General features: G+C 42.5%; 3 protein-coding genes across 5 annotated transcripts; 1 reads left to right on the forward strand and 2 right to left on the reverse strand.

The window, feature by feature from the left end:
- Positions 1-424: 424 nt before the first annotated feature.
- LOC306703607 (MOB-like protein phocein) lies at positions 425-9,749 on the reverse strand. Of its 3 annotated transcripts, XM_079169613.1 has the most exons (9): positions 9,537-9,749; positions 7,508-7,663; positions 4,712-4,774; positions 3,239-3,339; positions 2,621-2,663; positions 2,287-2,373; positions 2,121-2,200; positions 1,850-1,961; positions 425-1,664 (listed from the first exon to the last, which is right to left on the reverse strand). In XM_079169613.1, exons 1-9 carry the CDS (start codon positions 9,537-9,539, stop codon positions 1,530-1,532), a joined length of 780 nt encoding a protein of 259 aa, XP_079025739.1. In that variant the 5' UTR covers positions 9,540-9,749; the 3' UTR covers positions 425-1,529. The 3 variants fall into 3 exon arrangements, with proteins under 3 accessions (XP_079025739.1, XP_079025738.1, XP_079025737.1); XM_079169612.1 differs by lacking the exons at positions 7,508-7,663; positions 9,537-9,749 and adding an exon at positions 5,303-5,377; XM_079169611.1 differs by lacking the exons at positions 425-1,664; positions 1,850-1,961; positions 2,121-2,200; ... (2 more) ...; positions 3,239-3,339; positions 4,712-4,774 and adding exons at positions 6,993-7,213; positions 7,306-7,395 and having other exon boundaries at positions 9,537-9,667.
- Positions 9,750-10,152: 403 nt separating this feature from the next.
- On the forward strand, positions 10,153-17,074 carry hspd1 (heat shock 60 protein 1). The gene is made up of 11 exons (XM_079169987.1): positions 10,153-10,255; positions 12,094-12,269; positions 12,375-12,710; positions 12,965-13,060; positions 13,168-13,261; positions 13,361-13,529; positions 14,166-14,265; positions 14,669-14,914; positions 15,011-15,185; positions 15,434-15,612; positions 15,936-17,074. The coding sequence occupies exons 2-11, from the start codon at positions 12,096-12,098 to the stop codon at positions 16,095-16,097; spliced, it is 1,731 nt and encodes a 576-aa protein (XP_079026113.1). The 5' UTR covers positions 10,153-10,255; positions 12,094-12,095; the 3' UTR covers positions 16,098-17,074.
- Positions 17,075-17,979: 905 nt separating this feature from the next.
- coq10b (coenzyme Q10B) lies at positions 17,980-24,314 on the reverse strand. Its single transcript, XM_079169565.1, has 5 exons — positions 24,195-24,314; positions 21,692-21,844; positions 20,669-20,861; positions 20,270-20,371; positions 17,980-20,110 (listed from the first exon to the last, which is right to left on the reverse strand). Exons 1-5 carry the CDS (start codon positions 24,290-24,292, stop codon positions 19,943-19,945), a joined length of 714 nt encoding a protein of 237 aa, XP_079025691.1. The 5' UTR covers positions 24,293-24,314; the 3' UTR covers positions 17,980-19,942.
- Positions 24,315-24,737: the final 423 nt, after the last annotated feature.

Below are 24,737 nucleotides of genomic sequence, written 5' to 3' on the forward strand. Positions count from 1 at the left end.
ACGTTAAATCAGTCTATTACAATAAAGGGATGTTTTTCTAAGGACACAATGCTTTTTGTAAATATCTTCTGTTCGTATTCATTGTGCACATTTGGGTTTCAACTAATTGACACATTGTGATGTTAGTTTGCTTTTTGGGGGGATGGAAAGGTGATCAAATGCACCAAATGTATAATTTTAGGTATTCCAGTGATATGTAAAACATTTTGATTCATGTTTTAAATGTATTTTCCTCCACAAACTTACCATCCAGGTTTAATAAATATCAGTATTAATGTTCCAGCCTTTGACAGTTGTACATTTTGCTTCCTTTTTTATTTTATTAAACACTTACTCCCCGTTGTCAGTCGTGTAGCATTGACTTAATCAGAGCTCATGACTCAACATGTTTCACACAAAAAAGAAAGCTCAAAATGTCCACACATGCTGAATAATAGGTCTTTTTTATTAACAGACATCATGAAAATGTCGACAGTAACAAAATGTTTTAGTCCATTAAAAAAAAAAAAAAATCAAGTGGGTTTGGATTGACAAGACTCCTCCCACAAAATAACTTAATGAGGGAGGGTGAAAGAAGGGAGGTTGTGCTCCGATACGTAAATGCACGACATTTCCTCCTCTCCTTGTGTTTACTCATGTTTGTAAAAACTGGCTTACAGCAGCTCAGTCCCATAAAGTCAAGGAAAGGGAAATATCAGCTCATTGTACACAGTATTAAAACAGGGGCATGCCACAAAGCAGGATCAGAGTTAGCCAACAAGCCTTCCTAAACACCCTGACACACTTCAGAGGCCAGAGAGAGAAGATCTGACCGCTAGTACACACTACACAGCTAGAGGTTACGTTTTGTCTTTGTTCACTACCACCACACAAGCCACACACCTACGTTTGTGTTTTAATAGCAGTATTAAGTCAGCAGGCTAATTTAGTGATCCACTTCATGAGACAACCCCCCCGAAAAAAAACAGGCTGGTAGGCAACACAAGCGAATAGAGAGAGAACAGAAGCAGACAAAGAAAGTGAAGCACCGTCAGAAAACATGGAGTGAATTAAGAGGGGGGGGGGGATGTATATACAGAGGGAGGGGGGGCGCTGTCAGTGTGTGCCTTTGTCAACAATACAGGTCACCATGATTACATTTTGCAAATCCAGCTGCTAAAAGAAGATTTAAAAAAAAGGAAAACGGGGTCTCCAATACAGGAGTAGTGTGAGAGCAGGGGCTGCATCCAGAGACACAGTGTGCATCTGAATATACAGAGAGAGTAAATAGGATAGAAAGAAAAACAACGTCATCTTGTCCTGCAGGCATGGCTGAACTCTGCTCCCGCTACTCTTTACCCCTTACTTCCTTTGAGATAGACACAGGTGACGAGGGGGGAGGGACACGGACAGTGTTACTAGACATGAGTCACACTGTAGTGTGTATGTATATATAGATTTGTGTGTGTACTGTATATGCAAGGTGTGGGTGCGTGTGTGTGTGTTACATGTGTCTCCCTTTGTGGCAGCAGCAGCAGCAGCTCGTGTCTTCAGGCCTCGCTCTCCCCGGCTGACGAGGTGTTCTGCACTTCCTCCTCCAGAATGGGCACGATCAGGTTGTCCTTGGACATCAGGTTGTATTTCATTACGAAGCGTGTGAACCGGTGACACAGGAACGTTTCATTCTGTACACGCGCACACAGAGACACACATATTAAACATCATAAAAATCTAGTTTACAAAGTCGGTTGATTTACTAGCGTAGAATTTAGGAGATTAATTCTACCTAAAAACAATCCAGACAAGACTCCAAAATAAAAGCATTTAAAAAGGTGCAGTTGGTTCACAGGATGTTTCCAGAGAAACCTACCTCATACTTGTCAAATATCTGGCGGTGATGGAAGTAGGCATGAGAGAATATCCTATAGATGCGACGACAGACGGAGCCCAGCTTGGCCACTGATGACTCCTTGATGCTCACCCTACGAAGACAAGCGGCGGCAGTGTGAACTCACGTCTACTGAATGTGAGGCGACAGCAATGACCCACTCAATAACGGAGTTAGTACGCATCAAATGAAGTGCTTGTTGGACCACTGAAGAGCGTCGAGAACACAGAATCAGAATTGGGGAGCGACTGACCTGCTGGGGAAGTATTTGTTGCTATTGAGAAGACAGGCAGCTCCGTCCAGCGTGTGCCTGGTGTAATCAATGGCAGGGCACTGAGGAAGCAGGGGCACAAATAATACTGTTTAAAACTGTTGATGACAACCAAGTGATCTTTGGGTAAAGCGCAGGCCTGACTCACCTCTTTGGGTGTCTTGTGGGCAGCACATAGAAAGATCCACTGCTCTGTGGCCGTCATCTGGGTGCAGGTGTCTGGATGGCACTCACTCTGAGATGAACAATGAACAATGAACACATCGTTGAAACACTCGTTAGAAGGAAGGACCTGTCCGTTCATAGCTTTCATCAATCTGTGATGTTGGACACGATACCTTCCTTTGACTAATTTCCAATACTAGTTGTAATGACTTTGGACATCTCATTTAGATGTTATGCGTTTGGTATTGACAAACATCCTTCGATCCAAGTATCCTCACATCTGTGAGTTTGTACATCTGGTGAGTCCGATCACTTACCTGCAGTTTTACAGCTAGTCCATTGAGCTCCAGGCAGAACTGCCTACAAAGAGGACAGAACGAGAGAAGAAATTAAAAATATATACTTCCGCTTCATCTGTATTGGCCCCAAAATGTCCTCATATGTGGACAATATGTTTGACACACACAGCCCCTGGACATCAGAAGTGTTCTCATACATCTCTAAACCAAACACACAAGCCCATTCATAGTCATATGTGGGGAACCAAGCATGACTTTATATCAGTCCACTTCACTGGATGAAGGTCATGATTCATCTTACATTATACAAACAGATTAATTTATATCGATCACTTAATACAATAAATAGGACTCTGGTTTCTCTTCATTGAGTGTGTAGAGAATGTATCTTTATTATTTTGGGTGCTTGGTGGTCTACAGTAAAGGGTCCACTGCAATATGACAGGCTTGTATTTAGAGTATAGGACTGAACTTTACTCTCTACATAAGGAGTCTGTAATTGTCTACTTGTATTATATTTGTCCTTTCTTTGTACCGTTAATGTGGTTTTGTTGAATTGTGCAAAATGAATAAAGAAATAACTCCACAGCCTGCATGGACTCAAAGAACAAATGAAAGAAATGTTTGTGAACATACCTGAGGTGTTCATACTTCCACACGCCTTCATCCTGGCCCTCCGGAGGCTCCAGGATTTTGTCGATATTGGAGCAATCTGATCTAATGTTCTGCTGAATGTACTGAAACAGAGCCATCAAACAACACGTTTCAATAGAGACCGTCACTCACCCACAGCAACATGATCATCACCTATATATAAGCAGAACACACTGTCTGTGGTAACAGAGTTAAACTAAAATAAAGCTCAAGTTTCACATTTAAAACATTATCCCATGAAGGCTACGTGACTGAATGTGATTTCCTGGAGTCTCATTTATAAAGCGGTGCGTAGGATCCACACTAAATGTTTGCGTACGCACAAAGGACGTACACGATGCACGTACGGCAAAAAACATTCTGATTTCTAAAACCTCAGATGAGCCAGTGAGCCATTTCCTTTTATAAATCCCAAGTCCACCTGTAAATGTGTGCAGCTGGTTCAGCCTCACATCCCGCCCTCTACACGCCCACATTCAACTATAAAACGGTCAATGAAAGCACCGTATGAACGTTGACACATAGAAGTAAGCTGCTGATCAATGGGTCTTTACGGTGAATCACAGAGACTATCGAGAGGAATACCACCTCAAGGTGTCACCGCAGTATTTATACGTTTACAGCAATCACACCGTTTGCTTCCAAAAATGATTGTGAAACTCTGTGTTATCCACCACTCTGATTAAAAAAGGAAGTTTAATAAGTGAACACAATTTATTACCATTATTACCATTAAGGGTAGTTTCATATTTCTCACAAGATCTCACAAAAGACACATTGAGACACTTAGTACAGCAAAGCAACATGATTACAGCAACTGTAAAGCGATCGTTGTTTGTGAAGAGCCATCACAGCTCCAATGTGAAAGATGGGGGGGGGGGGGGGGGGGTTTCAACATCAACAGTCCTCCAAATATTCATATATAAAGTTCAGCTGGAGCTACTACGACTCTATAAAACATTAGATCCACAGTCGGATCCTCCTCAAATCAGTGGGCATCTTCCAGAGTTAGTGTTAAAATTCCCTCTCTTTGTTTCCTTGCTGAGCTGCAGTAGAGTCATATTTTAAAAAAAAGACTATTGACCTTAGGAATGCATTATATTTACTGAAAGACGACTGTGGACGTGTCCCTGATCGCTTACATTGGAACAGCTTGAGGAAGGGATCTATTCATGGCAAGTTTAGACAGGAATGGTTACTACAGCTGACATTCCTCGTCTGTGTACATAAGGGAATGTGAATATTGTGTTAAAGACACACCTGGAAAAATGTCCTCCCAGCTTGGCAATCATACTCACATTACTACCGATTGTTTAGACTTAGATACTATCAAACAAAGCCCAGATTAGATTGTATAAGAGGACATTAAGTCATACTTATCATTGATAACTCAAATGATAAGGTTGCACCACGAGGTATTTCTGGGGGAAACACACACACAACATGTCAACACACCTGTTGGACAGCCAGGGTGCTGTCCATCTCCTCAAATGATTCATCCTGCCAGTTGTAGAAATCCTAAACATGGAAGGAGTAATTTTAGACAAAGCTGGCATTGTAGCATAAACAACGCTGTCGTTGACTAACAACCTTAACATCGTAATAACACGTATGATACATGGCATGTAGCGTCAAATAAGCTAACCTGACACTAATTAGCTGGTTAGATAACGTCGCCTGGGGTGCGACTGCTTCCTGCAATGCTAACAGCTAGAGCATTTTATTTTTTATTTTTTAGAGGATCTTGTGTGAACTTCATTCACAGCAAATTGGCTGTGTGGTTATATTCAAGCAACAATGATTATCACAAGGAACTCTGCAATACAGAGCAAACGCCATTTAAGTTAACGTTTCTCCAGGAATTAGACGGGGGCCAGAAAAGCTAACCGTTAAGCTAGCTGGCTATTTACAGGTCAGGCCCTTCCTGTATGTTGTCTGAGACCTAAGTTAAAAGTAAACAAACACGACTCTAATGAGCCAGCATCGCCGGGTTGTGCTGGCTGATTTGCGGGGGTGTTGAAGTGTTTTTGCGGGATGAAAACGCACCTTTGCCTTGGTTCCAGGCCGATTCCTCCTGAGAACTGCAGTACCCTCCGCCATGACCATCTCGACAGAATACCCGGATGTTCGTCAGCCGTTGCGTTGTAGCAGCTGACAGAATACCCGGATGTTCGTCAACCGCTGTGTTGTAGCAGCTGACGAGGATGTGAACCTGAGCGCGAGGGAGAAACCTTTTTATTATTACTAGTGGTGTAAAGTAACTAAGTATATTTACTCAAGTTCTGTACGTTATTATAATATCTGTACTATATTATTTACTGTTTTATTACCAATTTACTTATTGTTTTATTACTTATTTATAATATTTGTTTTGATCTTGTTTTTTTTACTATGACTCGTTTGCATATATATAGAAATGATATACGTATATATATATATACGTATATATATATATATATATCCTGTACATTTCTAATAAAGGATTATCTTATTTCATCTTATTACACATATGATGTACTTGTACTCAGTGGTGAAGGAAGTAGTCAGATCCTAATACTTTGCAGTATTTGTTTTGGACCAACAGTCCAGTTAAGGTCTGCTAGCTTCTGTTTTGTGTCCGTTTTATTATTTTGCAGGATTTTTTTATTGTATTAGATATTTTTCTGCAAAAATGTTTAGTGAAACGAGGCACATCTTTGCTGAACTTAATACAATTACAACCAGACTGACACTTTACCGTCTTTGTACTTGTTTTTATGTCTTTCTTTTTCAAACGTATTATTTCTTATGCAATTTCTTTCTTCTATGAAATGAATACTGTAGGCTAAATGAAGAGAATATTTACAAGGCAGTTCTCCTTTACCAATGCTTGTCTTCAGAATAAACAGTTCATATCGCAGAAGCACACCGGTTATGTAAATAGGATAAAATGTCAAAAGAATGTCTTTGCCTTGAACGCTCTTAACAGATTAATCCGGCCATGACAGTAGTTCAGTAAATAGTTAAAATGAGCTCCGTCTCATAGCTGCAACACTGAGAACGCTGGTGTTTTGGGCCGACTTCACTGTCTTTCAGAGTCTACAGGCTCAGTTTTAGAAATGGAGTAAAAGGTACTGGTGTCATATGAAACTAGAAAATATTAGTTTGGCTAAAGTTTGTTGAGGGCCAAATTACACTTATATACAGAAATACTGTTTTAGTTTATCTTACTTGTAATAGAGTACTAGAATGTAATACGCAATGCAGCAATTACATTCTTCTTTACAAAATCAGATTATCGTCAAACTTGCAATTTATCTTAAAGTAGAAATAAGGCTTTAATTTATGTAAGGCTAAGATATGGTTCTTTTTTAGTAATTAGTGAATTTTACTTCACTTCCAAAGTCACAAGATCATTTTGCCCCTCCCCCCCATTAACATTCTTTCTCATAGTTAATTGTGGATCTGTCCCCAACAATGTCAGTCTTAACTTGTCATATAGTCACACACTTACATTCTTCAGAAAATCAGATTGTCACCAAATTTGCATTTTATTATATAGTATAAATTAGGTTTTAATGTATGCAAGGCCATAGTTGTAGTTGTTTTTAAGTGAGATGTATTGGTTCATTCATTGCTAGTGAAAAGCTACAGTGAACCTCGACTTTAAAGTATTCAGTATACCTGTAGTTAAATATCCACTGCCAACTTTTCTTTTCGTAACACTATAAAGTCATGAGACAATAAAAAACAGCAATCCGCAGTTCACCTTTATTATTGTAACAAAATGCGATTAGAATTATTTACAATTGCAATAACATAGAAAAAAGAAAAACAGACATGAAAGTGGCCACTTCATTTCTTCTCTCCGGGGGAGGACGACAACGGGGACTCGACATGATCTACAGCAACAACAACGATGAAGACTCATTCGACGTATTTACCGAGAATGTCCCCATCACGGAACAGGAAATAGTCCTGGAGGATAGAAGGAGAAAATAAGAAATTAAAAACAAGGAAGGCACAGGAGAAAACAGATCTGAACAGAGCCAGTAGAACGTGTACTGCACCTTGTCGTCCAGACTGACTTTAGTTCCACCGTACTCTGGTAGGAGTACTTTCTCTCCAACCGTCACGCTGACTGGCAGAACGTGCCCTTTCTAGAATAAAACATCACACAAACACTATCAAACCGCACATTCCTCACAGCAGAGGTGCCAGTATCTAGTAGAAAACATGCTCTAGCGTCAGGTTCAGTATAGCTAATCTCACCTGATTGACAGAGCCGGGTCCTACTGCCACCACGGTGGCCTGCAGCACTTTGCCCTGAGCCTTCTCTGGCAGCATGATGCCCCCCTTCGTTACCGTCTCCGCGATAAGACGCTCCACCAGCACCCTGTCGAACAAGGGGAGGAATTTCCTGAAGGCCTGTAAGAGAGAGGGAATTATGAAATAACATTTGACTTTTGTTAAACCACCGAATAAAGCCTGCATTTGCTGTAGGAACCCAATAAGGCCACAAGGGGGGGGGGGGGGGGGGGGGGGGGGGGGGTCTTGAGTTAGAGCATGTGTTCCAAAAGGAGGAAATGGGGGGTGAGGATAAATAGAGCTTAATAAAAGACTGTGTTGAAACAATGAGTGAGCAGCTCCTCTACACAGAGCAGCCTTTGTGAAGTCAACTCAAGAGTAACAAAAGTCAGCATTTCTTCATTGAGTCAAATATATAAATATAATCAGGCAAAGCTGCAGGAGGGGGGGGGGGGGGGGATGTAAAAGAGCAGCTGCCAACATGTCTGATAGCAGCAGATGTACGAGTGACCTTGAGGGTGAAGGTTGTTTGGGAACACGGTGGTGTGTGTGTGTGTGTGTGTGTGGGGGAGGCCAGGTCCTGGTTTGTTCACTGATCAGTAAACAGCCAAAAGGAGCGAGAGTTACTTATTCATTGTGACAGTGTAATCCGAAGCAGGAGAGGACCAGGACTACTGATTAAACACTTTGATGAGGACTTAAAAAAAGGCATATTTAAGTTCTGGGAAAATCCAGTTACAAGCAAACAAACACTGAGTGATGATAAAAGCCTTGACTGGTGGTGAAACCTCCTCCGGGTTTTTAAACACGACGAGATAACATTCAAGGCTGGTGGGTCCAGTTTTCCAGAAGGTTCTCTGCAGTAGTCTGTGAGGTGGTGGTGGTGGGGGGGGGGGGGCTCGTTGCACAAGATGGTGATGATTAACCTCACATGTTCTGGCTCATCTCCATAATGTTTGATATTTTCTCCGCCCCATTTATAGTAATGATTGTCGACAAACTGTAGCCTCCAATACCACCATGAGGTTAAATCAGTTATTTTTAAATGTTATAACATTCATAAAGAGTCGGATTTATTACAGGCCAGTTTTAGCTAGATATAAACTATTGGTGCTCTTCTCTTGTCATATAAAACTCCCCTATTCTAGTCATACTTTCTCTATTTCTAGCTGTATTTAGAGCTGTTATGAGTCAGAATTTCCAAACAGAATCACTGGAATGAAATCAGGATCTTTCTGCAAATCTAACAGTTTGTCATTGCACAAATACGTTTCTGCTGTTATGGAGTCCACTCTGATTTTAACCTTATACACATACACCGTGTTTTACTTGTACCTGCACGGCCTACTATAAATGCAGCACGTGTTCTGCTGTTCATGCTGTGTCGTAACGTATTATTGTTTATTCCACATTCTATTTATTCTAGTATGTATATTATTCTCTCAATTAATGTAAACTGCTTGTTGGATAATAAGACTGCATTACGTTGAACGCGTAGATAGGTCGTGAGGTCATTGTCTACGTAACAGAATCCGGAAATGGTTTAAACGGGCCATGCAAGTCTGATTTTTCACCGACCAAAGGGCATGCATAGTGAAATATGACATAAATGTGACTTACGTGTATTAATAAAGACAGTTTCAAAGAGATAACAGCACCACACTAGTGTGAACGCGTGTCCGTCTGCGCAAACAAGACGCTTCATTCATCCACATGTAGTTAGCTGCAGCTGCACACGTTTAACGTTAAAGCTCGTCTGTCTGCTCCTCTGACAGTGTCTGCAGCGTGTGATGAAGATAAACATGGCTGTGTGTCGCATGTAGTCCCTTCTCACTCGGTTTATTAGCGGCGTGACCTTGTGCATCGATGTTAACTGCTAACGATAACTTAGCAGCCATACGCAGCTGCGTCACCCTGTTCATTTTACTACTTTATTACCTTTATTCTAATTATAAATACCGACATGTTTTCAGGAAATAAAAGGGTCTCTTACCATTTCTGGATGTGTGAGAAGTCTGAGAGTGGACGTGAAGCTACTGAAACCCGGTTCTTAATCTGACACTGAAGGAGGAACGTCTCCACGTGAAATAGTCAGCGCATGCGCAATACAAGCCCCAAACTTGGCTGCCCAATTATAGAAAATTCTAGAACTTCTAAACCGCACAAACCCGTTTCCATTGATACAGGTTATTTTACGAGATTAAACTATGTTATAGAACTGTCAATATGATTGTGTTTACTGTGTTTGTCTCTTAATTTATACATTACAAGTCGGAGCAATGTTGCAAAATGTCAACTTTGACCTCTATTCTTTTCCTCCAATGACAACGCGAGAAAATTCTAGAAGCGCCAGCCCCGGAACGAGCATTGACAAATCACATTAATTATAAAATCGTGTATTTTAGTTGAGGATTTCCATTTTACGTAACTTTTTTACTTCTACTCTACGAAATATAAGATGTCGTACTTTTCCAACTAACTTCAACAAAGGTTTTATTTTATTGTTTTAAAACGAAAGAAAAACGTTTGGCGTTATAGGGCGTTATTCATAGTCCAGGCCTCCCCCGGTAAACGACCCGGATGTGATAGGCCATGTGCTGTCTGAGGAGCTCATTAGCACCACACGGCTTGTCCTTTTTACCTCCGCTCGTTGTACCACTTGGTCTCACAGACGTGCACCTCACTGCAGCTACAAAGCTTTTCACCTCGCAAGTAAGTGCTGACATTTCTCTTAAGTCTTTACAAAGCTAACGCGGCTAATAGTACATGCTATTTAAGGTCATTTAATCGGGAATGCCTCGTGTCTGATATGACGAAATATTTCCTTATTAAAGTCGCACCCCACCATGATGGTTGTGCACAATTTAACTGGTAAATGCAGGACGTGTCTTATTAAATATACGTGTTTTACGACAGTTGATGCAAATGTTGAGCAATAAATACGGTTTCCGTCAGGCGGATGGTGAGGCGTTGTTAAAAGCCTGAGAGGGACGATGGTTCCAGTTCCGCACATGCTTCTTTTTATTACAATATGACCTTGTGACGCACGACCTGAAGAGCACACGTGGGGGGGGTTAACCAGGAACTGGTTTGTGGGGGATACCTTTCACAATCCAGCCACGATCAAGGCCGTCATACATACTAACAGGATTCTTCTGTTATTGAAGTATACATTAAAAATGTAAAATAGAAAAACGGGGGATTTCATGGGTAAACATTGAAGCCAGTCGTTACTCAGTTTCGGTACTTGAGTAACATTACTTGTGCTTTACTCGAGTACTTCCTTTTTATGTAACATTATACTTAAATCTCGGATGTGAATGTACTTTTTACTCGCACTACATTTAAAGTTGTCATCCCCTTCCATGTCTCTACATGTGTGGATCTTGATTGTTTCTTGGTAAACTAAAAGGATGAAATGTTCCTTGTGTTGAGAAAATCCTCCTGCTTGTTAATCTAAATAAACTCTTTAAAAAGCCTCTTGAATCAGCTGGAAAATGCATCGTCACAGAGCTGAAAACGGGCTGTTTGTTCTTTTTAGAGATACAGAGACGCTGCAAACATGATCTCATAGAACTTGATGTAGATTAAACTAACCAACAGGATATACATTTGTTAAAATGCAACATGCGTATTAATCAGATATAATAAAACACTGACGGGGAACATTTTACTGCACAATGGCTTCTGTTATATTTCATACTTTCAGTAATTGTTGCTGGTAATACTTTTACTTAAGCATGTTTTTGATGCAGTACCTATACATGTAACAGTGTATTTTTATATAGTACTTTTACTTAAGTATCTGAATACTTCTTCCACCGCTGATTGAAGCCAACGTTGATTGAGGGCGGGTTGGGTCAAGGCCACGAGATGTTTATCTTTATAAATATTGACATATTTTGTGGAAGGTGACTTGGAGATTTGAAAATGTTTCATCATCTCACACAAGTGGAGGTTCATTCATTCACTCTGCTGGGACGTCATACCACGAGTGACCACTAGGGGCGCAGTTAACCTTTGTACCACTTAATCTGTCCTCCTGTGTCCTCCTGTGACATCTTGTGTGGGGGGGGGGGGGGGGGGGGGGGGGGGGGGGGGGATTTGGAGAATAATTATTCAAGGCAGTAGATTGAAGTAGTACTCAGATCTCCTTCTTAAATACTAGTTGCAATACAACAGTGCAGAAATAATTATATAAGTTAAATACATGCTTTTAAAATTGTTTTTAATAGTGCCAAAGCATTAGCACCAAAATATACTTAAAGTAAAAAAAAAAATGTTTGCAGAATAATCTATTTTCAGTGTGTGTGTGTGTGTGTGTGTGTGTGTGTGTGTGTGTGTGTGTGTGTGTATACATACATACATACATACATACATACATACATACATACATACATTCATTCATTCATTCATTCATTCATTCATTCATTCATTCATTCATTCATTCATTCATTCATTCATTCATTCTTTCTTGTGACAACACAATAACTTTCATCTTGAGTCTGAAGTGTTTCGTAACGTTCCCGTCTGTCTTTTTCTTCCCGTAGAGATGTTTCGTTTACCATCGGTCATGAAGCAGGTGAGGCCCGTGTGCAGGGCGCTGGCTCCTCACCTCACACGAGGCTACGCTAAGGACGTCAAGTTCGGCGCCGAGGCTCGTGCCCTCATGCTGCAGGGAGTGGACCTGCTGGCCGACGCCGTGGCCGTCACCATGGGCCCCAAGGTAACATTTGATTTGGTTATGACTGACGTGTACTTGATGTGAGTTACCGTGACCCCCGACACTAGAGGCCCCGTTACCTCACACCGCTTCCTGTCTCTACTCCAGGGTCGCAACGTCATCATCGAGCAGAGCTGGGGCAGCCCCAAAGTCACCAAGGACGGCGTGACGGTGGCCAAGAGCATCGACCTGAAGGACCGGTACCAGAACATCGGCGCCAAGCTGGTGCAGGACGTGGCCAACAACACCAACGAGGAGGCCGGCGACGGCACCACCACCGCCACGGTGCTGGCCCGTGCCATCGCCAAGGAGGGCTTCGACACCATCAGCAAGGGAGCCAACCCCGTGGAGATCCGCCGCGGAGTCATGATGGCCGTGGAAACCGTCATCAAAGAGCTGAAAAATCTCTCCAAACCCGTCACGACCCCCGAGGAGATCGCACAGGTAACAACGAGCGGCTACGCAAGTTAATGCAGCAGTAATGTTAATCCATCATATATATATATATATATATATATATATATATATATATATATATATATATATATATATATATATATATATATATATATATATATATATATATATATATATATATAATAGTAAAACATTAAGTACGGTTTTTAATACAGGACTGACTTGTAGTAGAGTATTTTCACTATTTTTATCTGGAATTCGTCATAAATTTTGTCTTCAAGGTTGCTACGATCTCAGCCAACGGAGACGTGGAGATCGGCACCATCATTTCCAACGCCATGAAGAAAGTTGGCCGCAACGGAGTCATCACTGTCAAGGTCGGTATCAGAACTGAAAGAGCTTTATGTCCAGCCCTGTGTGTACTGCTCTAATGATTGCCGTATTAGTCTGGAGAGACTTAATCAATGCGTGCTTTACATCTCAGGACGGGAAGACTATGCACGATGAGCTGGAGATCATTGAGGGCATGAAGTTCGACCGAGGTTACATCTCCCCGTACTTCATCAACACTGCCAAAGGTAACTGTGCTCATACTGGCTGCTGCAACGTCATCTGTCTGACCACTTCCTGTTCGCCTAAAAGAAAAAATGCTGAACTCTCCGGTCTCTTGTTTCCAGGTCAGAAGTGTGAGTTCCAGGACGCCTACCTGCTGCTGAGTGAGAAGAAGATCTCCACCGTCCAGAGCATCGTGCCGGCGCTGGAGCTCGCCAACCAGAACCGTAAACCGCTGGTTATTGTGGCCGAGGATGTGGACGGAGAGGCGCTCAGTACCTTGGTGCTCAACAGGTACTTGTAGGATGAAAGCAGTGGGGATGCATTACTGAGGCTGTATGCAGAGCTGCAGCTATCAGGGACTATTAATAAGGTATTCTACGTATTCATCCATCAGTTAGTCGGTGAAGAAAGAAATTAAAGAGCAATCGATCGTAAATATACGAAAAAGAAAATGTGATTTAAGTGCTCTATTGTAGGTTTTAAAGAAAACATTGTTTGAAATGCAGAAACAGGGTGTCGGGGTTAAACGAAGTTCATCACTGATTTTAAGTCATCGAGTGTCTGGAGCAGTTTAAGCCCTAACTGTATTTACTGTATTTACTGGTGATCCTCTAAGCTGTCTACTGTAGTGTGCATCCCACTGGGTAGACTGTGTTAACGGGGGGGGGGGGGTGGAAGACATTATCGAGTCCGTCTCATAAGAGACCGGTTTACTGAAATCAATAAATGTTTTATATTAGTAGTGAAAAATGGGGGAATTAACAGGAATTGGTCCCTTTTTATGTATTTCACATACATTTATGTTCTTATTTTATTTGTCTTTAGTTAAGGCATTCATGATGTTTGTTGTTCATATTTTTGTCTGTACTGTATAATAAATAAATAAATAAACTTAGAGTAGTAAATATTCAACGACTTGATTTCCAGGCTGAAGGTGGGGCTTCAGGTGGTGGCTGTCAAAGCTCCCGGCTTCGGAGACAACAGGAAGAATCAGCTGAGGGACATGGCCGCCGCCACCGGGGGAACCGTAAGTCACTGACAATATCTGCTCTAAATCACAATGGTGGAAAGTAACCAAGTATACAAACAGAGTGTAATATTATAGATAAAGATAAACTCATTGATCCCTGGGAGGAATATCAAAAGCTCCCCAGCAGATTAACTAAAGTTTATAAATAAGTTAAATTTAGCTCCGGCTTTAAAGGCTGCAACAATAAAGTGATCACATGCATTAATAATTATAATCAAATAATATATTTATTCTGCACAATGAGTACTTTTAGTAGTAACGGAGTATTTCTACATTGTGGTATTACTAGTTATACTATAAATGTAATAAATGGCTGCTCAATTGACTGATCCTCAAGTTAAATTAGTTTAAATGTCACAGAGGACCTGCAGACATGTTTGACGTGTTTCTCTTCCTCCAGGTGTTTGGAGACGAGGCTGTGGGTCTGGCTCTTGAAGACATTCAGGCTCACGACTTCGGTAAGGTCGGCGAGGTGCAGATCACCAAAGACGACACCTTGCTGCTGAAGGGAGGCGGCAACCCGTCCGACATCGAGAAGCGCACGGCGGAGATCGTGGAGCAGCTGGAGAGCACCACCAGCGACTACGAGAAGGAGAAACTCAACGAGAGGCTGGCCAAGCTGTCTGACGGCGTGGCTGTGCTCAAGGTGCGTCTCTAACTGAACATCGCAGACGGTCCCAACCGCTTCACCCCCCCTAGTTTAGATCTAGAAAAACTTAAGTTGCGGTTCTCTCCGTTTCAGATCGGAGGAACAAGTGATGTGGAGGTGAATGAGAAGAAGGACCGCGTGACCGATGCCCTGAACGCCACGCGGGCCGCTGTGGAGGAGGGGATCGTACCAGGCGGAGGCTGTGCTCTGCTGCGCTGCATCCCATCACTTGATACCATCAAAACTGTCAACGCTGACCAGAAGATCGGTTAGTACAACACGCAAACGCAGGCTTAAAATGTAATAAAACAAAAGTATGTAGTCATATTTCTTTCCAACATCTTTAAATCTGGAGTACAACACTGTAAACTACTAGCGAACAGGTAGCAGGAGCAGTATTTCTGCAAAAAACTCGAGATGAAGTACATTTACTGTACTTTATTTCAATAACATTTCAGATTATATGTTGTAATTAAAAATATGTTATCTTTATAACACTTTTTTGTTTCTAAACAGGTGTGGAGATCATCAGGCGGGCGCTTCGCATTCCCGCCATGACCATCGCCAAGAATGCCGGCATGGAGGGTTCGCTCGTGGTGGAGAAGATCCTGCAGGGACCGGTTGAGATGGGCTACGACGCCATGCTGGGAGAGTACGTCAACATGGTGGAGAAGGGCATCATCGACCCCACCAAGGTACAGCGCGCACTCGTGGTGGAAGTTTAGGAGAAAGAAGCCACTAATGTCCCCTTAACCTTAAACAGGCAGCTGAATTGAGATCGATCAGAGATCTAAAGTGGCTCAATGCTGCCACCTAGTGGTGAAGAGGCTCTGAGGAACTTGGATTGTTGGCCAAACAAAAATGTGAAAACATCCCCATTGCTTCTTTTCACTATTTTATAACAATGAATGTTATGTAATTAGACAGATTAATCTGAGGACAATAATTAGTTTTACCCAAACTTAACTGCACCTTTTGCCAAACGTTCCCTGTAACACGTCTCCTCCTCCCTCCACAGGTGGTGAGGACGGCCCTGCTGGACGCTGCAGGAGTCGCCTCCCTGCTCTCCACCGCCGAGGCCGTGGTCACGGAGATCCCCAAGGACGAGAAGGAGATGCCCGGAGGAGGCGGCATGGGCGGCATGGGAGGAATGGGAGGCATGGGCGGCATGGGTTTCTAAGCCGATCCTCCTGACTTGCTGTACAGACTTAATACAGGCAGAGTGGTGCTGGTGGGGGGAGGTGACTGAGGAGAAATCCTCCCAAGAAAACTGCACCCACCTCCACCAAACTTTGCCCCAAACTGACCGGCCATGAGCTGCAAACGTTTGACGACCCCCTCCATCCCCGCTGTCCACCACTTCACACGATTCTGCCTCTTCGTCCAGGAGGAGTCTGCTGCTGAGGACGAGAGCCCATCAAGCCCAGTTTACTACACCTGTACTCTGACGGCGGAAACACTCAATCATACTTCTACAGATTTCATAGTACACATATTGTTGATGCTCTGTATTACTGCAAAGCGCACGAGAAAAGAATAGCCAGGGTTGTGTCTGTGTCCTTTTTTTATTTTGTCATAGTATTTTGTTAATTCTTTTGTTTTTTTTATATATATAATATATCTGTAGTGTTTTGTTTCTCCCGGCTAATGTTCTGTGAATTAAATCCTGTCATTTGATTTAATTAAACCAATTTACTTACAGAGCGTTGAGCATTTTCTGTGACTTTTGTGTCGGTGAAGAGTGCCTAAACGACCAGAGTTTGAGGATCTGTGTTTAAAGCTGTCAAATCTGAGATCATGTTTACGGAGGTGTGGGAGTCATTCTAATGCATGCGGCATTGTGAGGTTCTTTTGATGTCACAATAACAATGGCTGATTGACTGTGTGAGGTGGGGTCAAAGTTACAGAGCAGTTTGGGTCATTCATGGTCTCGGCTACAAAGTCTAAATGTGAAACTCCGTGGTGTCGTTGTGCTGTTAAACATCATCATTTCTCCCCTCATGCGCTTCAATGATAAAAGAACTACAGTATAGATATCTTTCTTACATAAAACGTTATTCCTTCACAAAATGGCAAAGCAGCGATCATTTGACTTATGTACGATGTAGACGATGATTTATGGTGATTTTCTTTAATAAATTGAATTATTGAGATGTGTCTGATACTATTGTTTAACAATCCTTCAGTTGCTGTTAGTCCGTTGATGCCACATGAAACCTTTGAAACAGCTGTTGAGCTCACCGTTACACCACAAAGTCCTCAGTAGCTGTCCTGGAGCTTTCACTCGTACAGGGTCTTCATCAGGGAAACAGTTTTCATTGAGTTGTGATTAAATTCAGCTATGAGTTACTTCATAGCTGAATATAAAATATGTGAGTAGTTGTATAAGTAACATTAAAGTGATATATTCTGAAATTGAACACTCCATAAGTACTTTAAAGTAAATTTTTTTTATTCTAATACTTGTGTACGTGGAGGATTTCTAATGAATGACGTAACTTGTAAAAGAGTACTTCCACGTTCTATTGCTACTTCTACTTAAAGCTTCAAGGAACTTCCATTTTGAGTAGATTCTGCTCCCTGTGGACAGAAGTGATTCTGAGCACCAGAGTCCCTTTAAAAAACTTTACTACTCGTTCTGTACAATGAGTCATTTTACGTTTCATACTTTAAATGTTTTTCTCTGCTCGGGTAATGTTTTGAATGCAGGGCTTTTGCTCTCAGTGGAGTATTTTCACACTACAGCACTTTTACTTCACTGAAGGATCTGAACGCTGAGCTCCCACAATGCAGGTCAGGGGTCACATGAAATCCAGGGACATTTCCAAACCGTCTGACTCTTCAGATGCAGCCTTGCGTCACAGCGGTCTGTGTTACCGCTCGCATGACGAGTCCTGCGGCTATGCTCCTCCTCCAGTAACTAAATCAACAGTCGGGGGTTTTGTTTGTTGAAAAAATAGTTTATGAATCATGCAGTCGGTTCAACTTTCCCAAGTCTTTCAACACAAACGTCATTTACACAAGTCCTTTCCCCATCCCATGAAACACACACGTTCTTTAAATGCAGTGTATACGTCTTTATGTGATCATCAAACCAATATTTACACTTAAACTAAGTAATAAATATGATCAAATGATTATATTTTAAAACAAAAGAAAGATCTAATGCCAGGAGGCTCTCTGTGAGCCGGACAGTTGGAATCATGAAGGTTTCAGGTGAAGGTGTGAGACCCGGGCCGGTTCAGGCCCTTTGTATCGACATGTCTGCTGAGCATTTTGCATTTAAAAATAACACCTATATACTACTATTGCACACTTTGCCATATAATGTAGCTTCAGCTCTAATGTCCAGCATCGTTCCCTTAATAATGATGAGAGCAGAGTATGAGTAACATGAAAAGGAGGAAATAAACAGCGTCCCCCCTAATGAAGCTAAATAAAGGTTCAGCCCCCTGTGAAAGGTGCGTATTCCTGTTAGTTTACAGCACATTTAGTACATTTATCTGCAGCCATTTGTACACAATCCTCACTGCATTCAACTGCCTCCGCCCTTTATTCTAAGAAAATATTCTGATAATAGTCACGTGGTGACACGGTGGAGGTGGAAGTGTAGCATGTTGCTGTTCATTACATGGCATCGACTTCATTTTGCTTTGACTCGTGGAGTTTCGTAGAATGAGTTTATTTTGTTGCATCATCGCGTCATCTGTAGCTAACAAAAGAATTGTTGCCCTCACCCTGAACCTCTGTAACAAACTGACCTGTAAGCTCGTACAGAAGCTGCTTCAACCAGTGTTTTGTGGATCCGATGTCCTCACTCTTCTAGAGCTGTAACTATCAGTCGATTGATCAATTAGTCCATCGACGGGAAATTAAACTGCAACTATATTATATAATCGATCGAAATTACTCGTTTCAATCATGCTTCCAACTTGTCAAATATGACGATTTGTGACAGTTAATTCTGGTTTTAGACCGTTTCTCAGACAGAAAAATACAATTGCAGAAGTTATCGTTCCCTCTGAGACTTTATAAAACTATTTCCAACTAAACAATTAGAATATGCAGATGAACTCCTCTGCAGGCCTTTCTTTGTAGTTGATCCCTTTTGTCACTTGTCAAACCTGCATCAAGCTCTCGTAAAATGCCGTCTAATCCTTCTCCGCTGAGCTCCTGACTCAGGTGTGAGTCAGCGGTCAGAGGAAGTGTGTGTGTTGCCGTGTGTGGCCGGCGACCTGAGTAAAGGATCGGCTCAGATTATGGTTAAACCTGAACGTGTCCACCGGTGACGAGAACTTAACTGTCTGACACGTGAGGCTCCACCGTCCACACAGCTTCACTGCTTACATCTAAATGACTTTTACAATCCTGAAGTCTGCAACAGAATCATACATTTCATGCATGCACTCTTGTATGGAGCTTGAAAACATATATATCATAAAGAGAAAAGGAACACTTCACGTCATTGAAACGGATGATTTAGTCTTCAATCTTTATCACCACACCGCAACATCCAGTAGCTCCACCGTAGCATCTTTAAAAAAGGCTCCTATCGCTCCTACGACCTCAAAACAGCACCGTTGTGATTGTATCCCGACCCCGGTGACGTACAATATTCATCGACTACACGTCCTGAAATCTGGTTTTGGAAGACGTGTGCTTGTAAAGTGTCGTCATAAAGCAGCTTCTTTAAATAAAGGTGTGTTAAAGTGGTCGCAGAAATGGTGGTTAGAGCGGTTTACAGATGTGAACCAGGCACAGATTGTTTAGTTCTGATCATGGAAATGAACTGAGATGGAAACAGGTCTGCATGTGGTTTTAGCACCAAGGTGAAAACGAGCTGGTGGATCACTTATATGTATATATATATATTTATAAAACAAAAAAAGAGACAGGAAACTGTTGAGATTAAAGTTGGTCGTTGCTGTGAGAAAGGCACTGCGCTCCACCTCGCCTATTTCTCTCTCTGGCATTGGGCTTTGGGTTCGTCTGTTTATCTGTGTTTGAGGAACGGTTCGCGCGGCACTACGTGTGGTGAACTTCGTGGAACATGAGCTCCTGAGGGATGGCCGTCTCGTCACCGTGAATCTTGGAGGCGCGACGCATGAACGCCGAAACCATCTGCTTCACCACCTCGTCGAAGAAGACGTGAGCCAGCTGGGAATGGAGGAGGGAGCGGAACTCGAAGGAGATCTGAGGAGAGGAGGGCGGGGAAAGGTTAGCAGCAGAATATCATACTGTATACACATGCACGTCTCAGAGTTTGACACTGATCCAATGAAAAATACACTTGCAACTGCACACACTTTTCCATGTTTGTTTTTTGACAGTGAGCACATGGCGTCTACTTACAGAGAAGTCCACAGTGCATGTGCGAGGATATCCCGGGAGGCCCGGGCTGAAGCGCCAAACCGTCTCCAAGTGGTTGAACAGGCTGCCATCTGAACAGGAGGCCTGACGAGCAACATGATATATAAGATTCCAAATATCTACTGCTGAATATGGGGGAAACATGTATAACATTAAGCACAAGACATGTTGCATCGTTAAGTTTGATGGACCGCAAAAGAAACATATTTTACAGGAGTGTAAACATCACGTAGCTTCAATGAAGACCTGGTAAAGGTGATACAAGGTATATATAGCTAAAACAAAGTGTAATAATGACCCTGTTCATTTATTATATTAGCACTACAACACTATGAATGCTGCTCTGGTGGTTTCCGACAGCGTGCCGAGGCCGTGCCGTACCTTGACGAGGTGCGGGCATATTAAAGTGATGAGAGAGGTGTAGTGCTCCATCACGGGTGGAAAACCAACGGCTAGTTTGGCCTTGCAGAACCCCGCTCGCTTGAACACCACGTCCGACTTCTTACACCAGGGAACAAAGAGGCGGTAGTTCTCCACTCCGGCCACCACGTCGTATATCTCCTGCATGGAATACCTGAAAAGTCAAAAAGGATTGAGGATGAGAGAGCCAGAAGCTCCCAGCGCGTCTGCAGGACAGGAAGCACGAGAAGGTCTCAGCTGCTGTGACGTAACATTAAACAAGGCGGGCGCAGTACAAAGCTCATGACCCAGAGCCTAAAGTAGGTCGATGAGGAACAGAGAGAGGCAGAGAGGAGAGAGACTCAGAAAGAATGCAAAAACAAATTAAATAAAGTAATGATATCGTGGATGAGACGCAGATGGAGACTGTTTTATACGACTGCATCACTCCAGCTGAGGGGAAATCGCTGCAGCCGCCTGCGTCTATTTATACAACCAGATTTAGTGATTATGACCTCTCTATGGAACACGGGAGGACATTCAGTGCGTCACGCAGGAACGCATGAGTGGAGCACCGGCATTAAAGCAATCACTTACACGTTTGTGATTTGTGAGGGCTGTGACTGGGAACACAACTTTCTTACCTGCACTAAGATCTAAAAGCTATCAACATGGCCGCTCGCAGCTAATGGTTGCTACAACGCTAACAGTGCAAACAACAGCACTACTTTTGACAGAGCGAACAGTGTTTACATTGGGGTTTTGTGCACCTTAATGATAAATGTTGTTGTTAATACTTTGTTGTTATTTGCACTCCGTCCTACTGTGTTCTGCAATTTCTGCAAAAATAAAGTTATCTTATCAAATGTTATGAAAATGTTTTAAATGAACAAAAACCATTAACGAGGACATTTTGACTGCGTATGTCAAGGGAAAATAAAAGAGAGAAGATGATATAATAAGAGCATCTCTTTGACTTTGCACACCAGGTAAACGGCGACTCACCCAATGATGCGTCTCTCCGAGTACTCCTTCTTCTTGGAGAAGGAGCCGGCCAGGTTGAAGAAGCTCCGAGCGGGTAACATACCGAGGCCAGGCACGACTGTGCTCAGCAGCGGAGGAGCGCGAGTCATCAGGATCCCGCATGACGACAGGTATCTGAGCACAAAACAAACAGTATTCACGTCACTAACGGATCAATAGTCTCATCAACCACAAAACTGGGCCACGATGGTTCTACAAATATTGTTCAACAAATATTGTTCAACAATTCATTTGTTTGCGGTTTTTGTTTTTTTTCCAGCCTCAGACAAATCTTAAAGCTTTTGTCCTAACGGACCGAAGTGTGACAGGAAGCTCTCGTGAGAACATTGATTGATTTATTATCTATAAATCAATCAACAAGTTGCCACATACGCCTTCGTTTCTGGGAAACAGGATATTTACACGGAAAGCCTTCTTGCTACACCTGCCAAGCATTTATCGTTCAAATGAAATGGGCCACAGACGCCAGTGTATTAAAATAAACACGGTCCAGGTATGAGGTAAGAGGTAAGAGGTAACAGGCAAGAGGTAAGAGGGTGCATCTTTAGAGACCTCAAACACAGCAGAGTTAAACCTGCCTGGCCAGTCCAACCATGTTTCGTGACCGCTGGCCTACATGTCAACTATACCTCCTTTATATTTGTCCTGGGGGGACAGATGACAAATAAGGTTAAGAATTCGTTTAGGCAACTCCTTAATTAACTTTCTAAAACACGGAGTACTGAAGACAATGTCCTGCCAAGAAACACGCTGTTTGATAGTTAAGCCCAACATCTGTTTTGCTGAAATTCAAATGGCCATTAGTTATAGTTCGTTTAAATGAATTAGGTGCGTCAGTCTCTGTGCTACAAGGTTCTCTTTTAACTTTCAGATCTGTATCATAATGGATTGCATTCATACAGCGCACCAATTGCAGGGGGCCCAGTTCTTCAGGTTTAGACTCCAAAAAGTCTTGTTTGGTAATTTTGAAGTCTTTTTTGCACTACGGTTTGTTGTCCTGTGATGGAAGATACAGTCATGGGATGAAGTCATCATAAGAGCAAAAAAACCTCATCAGCCGGGGTATTTGATTCAGCATGTTGTTGGTCAATCAATTAAGTGTTTGGTTAATTAGCCAAAACGGTGACAGTGGATCATTAATCAATTATGCAAATATTTTCTGGGTCAGACTTCTAAAACGGAAAAAATTAAATTTCAAAAAGTTGTGATTTGCAATCATCAATGTTTTCTTCACTGTTAATGAACTAAACCATTAATCAACCATCAACATAACAACACGTTGCAGGTATTGTTGCCCCTTTTCCACAGCGCTGCTTTACTGGTTAGTAGGGATTATGGCTGAAGCCCTGAGTCAGGTCTTCTGTGACACCATGAACGGTAGGACTCTATTAATCCGAGGCTATCCATACCTCATCACGAGCTATCCATACCGCATCACGAGCTAACAACATACAACTCAGGCACGGCAGGCTCACTGGGACTAATCACCAGGTTTGATTTGTTCTTGGCCTTCACCCTCGGCACCTGTTACACACCTGTTCCTCAATGTCCCTGGCACCGCTCTTCGGGCCAGAGTTTAGATTTAAATCAGCCATCATGTCACCACCCCTTAATGTGGTGACATTATCGATGTCATTATCATCTCGTACCCACGAAACCTATTCTGTGCATCTCATCACGTGCTGCTTTGGATTCCTGTTCTATTACCGGCTCAAGAGCGCCCATTCACGACCTACTACCTAAAACATGATACGGCTCACACGTGCCACTGACGTCAAGCTGCCAAGTCCATGCAAGTGTATGGGTGCAGATAGACAGATGGAGGGTTGTGGTTGAGAAACTTCAGAGCAAAGAAGGAGGACAGTGGGCCCCAGATGCAGGACAAACTGGTAGTTTGCATACTGAATATTTTTTTTAAAACTCTCACAAGTTTCATGAGGTAACGAAGAAAATGTTCAAATCACTGCGAGAACCACTTTTTGGAAGTGTGCGGCCTACCAGGAGGAACATTATTTCCCACTTTAGTTTGCCACCTTCTAGGAGTGCCAGAGGCTTCCATGGAGTTCAGTTGTGTTCCTCATTGATAAGAGTAATTGCATTGGTCTTAGTTTACCCAACACCCGTCGGTCTGCATGCAAAAGCCTCTCCTGTGTAGGATTTTAAACCCCAGACCATAATGCATGTGCAGAGATATTGCAAAACACCACAGATGCAGCAGCTGTTAACGCTTCAAATACAATCCCGACATGCAGCTGTACCCAGAAGAGGGGAGGCTGCAGCATGGAAAGCAACAGAGTACATCTGAGACGTAGTAACATAGTATTTCCAGTATCTGCTACTTTACATTACTTTATACTCCACGTCTAGTTAGTTGACAGATTGTTTGTTGTTGTCTGGAGGTGTGTCTTCTCCTTACACTTTCTACTTTAGCTCGAGATTGAAAAGATAATAAAAAATACTTCACCTCACGCTGTTCCTGGTCTGTATTTCTCGGCTGGCTGTAGACGGTAACTGTTTGATGCACTCGGCTACTCTCCTCAGGCTCCGGCAGCCTCTCGCCATCGTGTCTCTTTTCTTTGACGGACTTCTCCAAAAGTCGACGAGCAAGAGGCGCCCATAAATTTATCCCGCCCCCTCCGTGACGTCAAGATACTGCCAGAATTCTCGGCCAACCATTGGATGACCCGTACTCCGCGGAGCATTTTCATTGGCCAGTCCCGTGTGCTCGTCAACTGTCATTGTTGACGTGTGTGCTTCGCGCGTGCACGAACGCGCCCATGCTGGAATGTCACGAGTTTGTTGGCTCATGTTTACCTTGTACACTGAAACTCAGTGTAGGCTACTTTAAAGTTATACACACACACACGCACACACACATTGGTGGGTTATTAGCCTACAATGTTACAGACATTGTGGTCAATCAGGCTAATTTATACAATTTAGTTTATTTATTTACTTCTGTGTGGAGAATGTCGTACCCACCAGGAATGTTTTTCCAACAGCAAAC

The sequence above is a fragment of the Pholis gunnellus genome (genome assembly GCF_910591455.1).
Source record: "Pholis gunnellus genome assembly, chromosome: 12".
Lineage (NCBI taxonomy): Eukaryota > Metazoa > Chordata > Actinopteri > Perciformes > Pholidae > Pholis > Pholis gunnellus.

Excerpts from the sequence above, each read along its gene's own strand:
- LOC306703607 (XM_079169613.1), bottom strand. Across the intron at positions 3,340-4,711 it reads GCACCCTGGCTGTCCAACAG|TACATTCAGCAGAACATTAG; the intron begins GTGTGTTGACAT and ends GCTCTGTTTCAG. Across the intron at positions 2,374-2,620 it reads GACTAGCTGTAAAACTGCAG|AGTGAGTGCCATCCAGACAC; the intron begins GTAAGTGATCGG and ends TGTTCATCTCAG.
- hspd1 (XM_079169987.1), top strand. The coding sequence starts at position 12,096 with ATGTTTCGTTTACCATCGGTCATGAAGCAGGTGAGGCCCGTGTGCAGG. Across the intron at positions 12,270-12,374 it reads CCGTCACCATGGGCCCCAAG|GGTCGCAACGTCATCATCGA; the intron begins GTAACATTTGAT and ends TCTCTACTCCAG. Across the intron at positions 15,613-15,935 it reads GCATCATCGACCCCACCAAG|GTGGTGAGGACGGCCCTGCT; the intron begins GTACAGCGCGCA and ends CTCCCTCCACAG.
- coq10b (XM_079169565.1), bottom strand. The coding sequence starts at position 24,292 with ATGGCGAGAGGCTGCCGGAGCCTGAGGAGAGTAGCCGAGTGCATCAAA. Across the intron at positions 21,845-24,194 it reads CAGACCAGGAACAGCGTGAG|ATACCTGTCGTCATGCGGGA; the intron begins GTGAAGTATTTT and ends TTTTGTGCTCAG. Across the intron at positions 20,111-20,269 it reads CATGCACTGTGGACTTCTCT|ATCTCCTTCGAGTTCCGCTC; the intron begins GTAAGTAGACGC and ends TCCTCTCCTCAG.